The sequence below is a fragment of the Ursus americanus genome, chromosome 14 (assembly GCF_024610735.1).
Source record: "Ursus americanus isolate L20-20 chromosome 14, mUrsAme1.1.p, whole genome shotgun sequence".
NCBI lineage: Eukaryota > Metazoa > Chordata > Mammalia > Carnivora > Ursidae > Ursus > Ursus americanus.
In genome coordinates this window covers 47,543,431-47,546,272 of record NC_142140.1, presented here as the reverse complement: position 1 = coordinate 47,546,272, position 2,842 = coordinate 47,543,431, and the positions used below count along the sequence as shown (strand labels likewise).

The 2,842-nt window shown below is 42.5% G+C and overlaps 1 protein-coding gene across 1 annotated transcript; it reads left to right on the top strand.

Annotated features, from left to right (window-relative positions):
• The first annotated feature begins 1,190 nt into the window (after positions 1 to 1,190).
• LOC123796693 (olfactory receptor 7A17-like) lies at positions 1,191 to 2,171 on the top strand. Its single transcript, XM_045804203.2, has one exon. It carries the CDS (start codon positions 1,224 to 1,226, stop codon positions 2,169 to 2,171), a length of 948 nt encoding a protein of 315 aa, XP_045660159.1. The 5' UTR covers positions 1,191 to 1,223.
• The last annotated feature ends 671 nt before the right edge of the window (positions 2,172 to 2,842 follow it).

Below are 2,842 nucleotides of genomic sequence, written 5' to 3'. Positions count from 1 at the left end.
CTTCCATGCTTGATATAAAAATGCCCAACTTTTGTTGTTTGTGGACACCTCCTTTTGTGAAGTGTTTCTTTAACCCATTGGTCAATTTTTGGGATATCTATATCTATACCTATATCTATATCCAAATATTTAAATATATTATTTGCCCATGGGAGGCTTAAGAATTGCCAATTCTGCATTTTGCAGAGGAAAGGTCACTGATCTGACCTACATGTGTTGGAACCATTCCTGGTATAATCAAGATGTAGGGGAGAGAAAGACAGGGGAATAACAACCCAGGAGAGGATGGTGTCTTGCATGTGGGTGACTGTGGAGTGTAAGCAGTCCCCACAACAGGGTGCCAGGACTCATAAATCCCAAGGTGACACAACACAGGGAGCAGAACTCGATCAAGAGAGGCCACTAAGAAGGAGATATGGTTCAATTCATGGGATGCCTTTGTAACACAATGAACACAGAGGGAGAGGAAGTGTGGACAAGGAAGTCCCTGTGCCTTGAGGGTTCAGAGGTAGCAGAGAGGCCACTTCCCTCCTCAGCATGTCTGACAGTGTCTCTCCTCAGTCTCCCTCCTGCTCATTCCCCTCTCAGCACTGACTTTGTTTTTTTGAATTGAACCTTGGAAACAGGTACCTTCCTCGGGGCCTTTGCACTGGTCATTCCCTCTGTGGGGCATGCATTTCCCCCATAATCCTTGATCTGTTTCCATCTCTTACTTGTAATTTCTGTTCCAATGGCACCTTGTTCACAGAATTGGTCTAAATACCCATGAAAATAGCATGTCGTATTCACTCTCTGCTTTATCCCTATTTTCCTTTTCTTCATACCACCTGCCACGATCTGAAATGCTATTGATTTTCTTATTTGTTAATGTATTCTGTCTCCATTATTGAATGTTAGGGACTTTTTTTCTCTACCATCCTATATTCTCCTTGCCTAGATGATGGCAGGACTTGAGCAGGACTTAATTTGTATTTCTGGACTTTGATATAATTTTTAATTAAAGTGTGGAATACATGGCCTTTTGCAAAAAAAAAAGTTATTACAATAAAAATATCATAACGATGTTGGTGCATGCGATCCCCTGAAATGGACCATATCCATGCACAAAATAGTACAATGAAAGGACTACAACATTGAAAAGGTAGTATTGTAAATCTGTGAGTAAAACAAGTGCGTGAAAATTAATCATGCTATTTGCCTCTGCCTTTAAGTCACTCTACCACATGGAACCAGGCAATGATACACGAATTTCAGAATTTCTTCTTCTGGGACTATCAGAGGACCCAGAGCTGCAGCCCCTCATATTTGGGCTTTTCCTCTCCATGTACCTGATCACTCTGTTTGGAAACCTGCTCATCATCCTGGCCGTCGGCTCAGATTCCCACCTCCACACCCCCATGTACTTCTTCCTCTCCAATCTTTCCCTTGTAGACATTTGTTCCACCTCCACCACCGTCCCCAAGATGCTGATGAACATACAGACAGAGAGCAAAGTCATAACCTATGCTGGGTGCATTACTCAGATTTATTTTTTCATAGTCTTTGCCGTGTTGGACGTCTTTCTCCTGGCTGTGATGGCTTATGACCGATTTGTGGCCATCTGTCACCCCCTGCACTACACGGTCATTATGAACCCTCGGCTCTGTGGACTGCTGGTTCTGGTGTCCTGGGTAATCTGTATCCTGCATTCCTTGTTACAAAGTTTAATGGTGCTGCGGCTGTCCTTCTGTACAGAGGTGGAACTCCCCCACTTTTTCTGTGAACTTAACCAGATGATCCAACTTGCCTGTTCTGATACCTTTCTTAATAACATGGTGATGTATTTCGCATCTGTGCTTCTGGGTGGTGGGGCTTTTGCTGGGATTCTTTACTCTTATTCTAAGATTGTTTCCTCCATACGTGGAATATCGTCAGCTCAGGGCAAGTATAAAGCATTTTCCACCTGTACATCTCACCTCTCAGTTGTTTCCTTATTTTATTGTACGATGCTTGGTGTGTACCTGAGCTCTGCTGCTACCCAGAGCTCCCACGCAAGTGCAGTGGCCTCGGTGATGTACACGGTGGTCACGCCCATGCTGAACCCCTTCATCTACAGCCTGAGGAACAGAGACATAAAGAGGGCTCTGAAAGCATTCTTTGTGAAGGAGACGCAACGTGGCCAATTGTCATAGGACAGAACAAGTTCCGAACATTGCTTAATCTCAGTTTCCTGAGCAAAATTTTATTGGATAAATGTTTCTATTCAACTTTTAATGCTAATGTAGGATGACTGCATTAGTGCTTAAAACACATTTATGCTCTGAAATGTCACAGTGTCAAAAGTCTGAAATGGTTCTCATTGGGCTAAAAAGACGTCTGCAAGACTTGGTTCATTCTGGAAGCTACAGGGAAGAATTTATTTACTTTTTTATTCCAAGGTAATAAAAAAGTGCAAAAAAAATTCTAAATGTATTTCTTACTATTAACAAATGCATCACAATAAGGGACCAAATGACGGTTCTTAATTTATAAGTATGAAATTCCTAATCATTTGGCAAGTCTGTCATAAAGCTGAGGAATGTCCTGCTCAAGTTTTTTGTTTGCTTGTTTTTTAAGATTTTATTTATTTGTCAGAGAAAGAGAGAGAACACTCACAAGTAGGGGGAGTGGCAGGAAAGGGAGAAGCAAACTCCACCCTGAGCAAGGATCCTGATGTGGGACTTGATCCCAGAATCCTGGGAGCATGACTTGAGCTGAAGGCCAACCGACCGAGGCACCCAGGCATCCCTTGCTCAAGGATTATATCAAAACACTTAGTTCTCCTTGTTGAAAAGGAAAACAGTGATATTCTGTAGACAGCGGA

Bases quoted from the DNA above. Each gene is read 5' to 3' on its own strand.
- LOC123796693 (XM_045804203.2), top strand. From the start codon at position 1,224: ATGGAACCAGGCAATGATACACGAATTTCAGAATTTCTTCTTCTGGGA.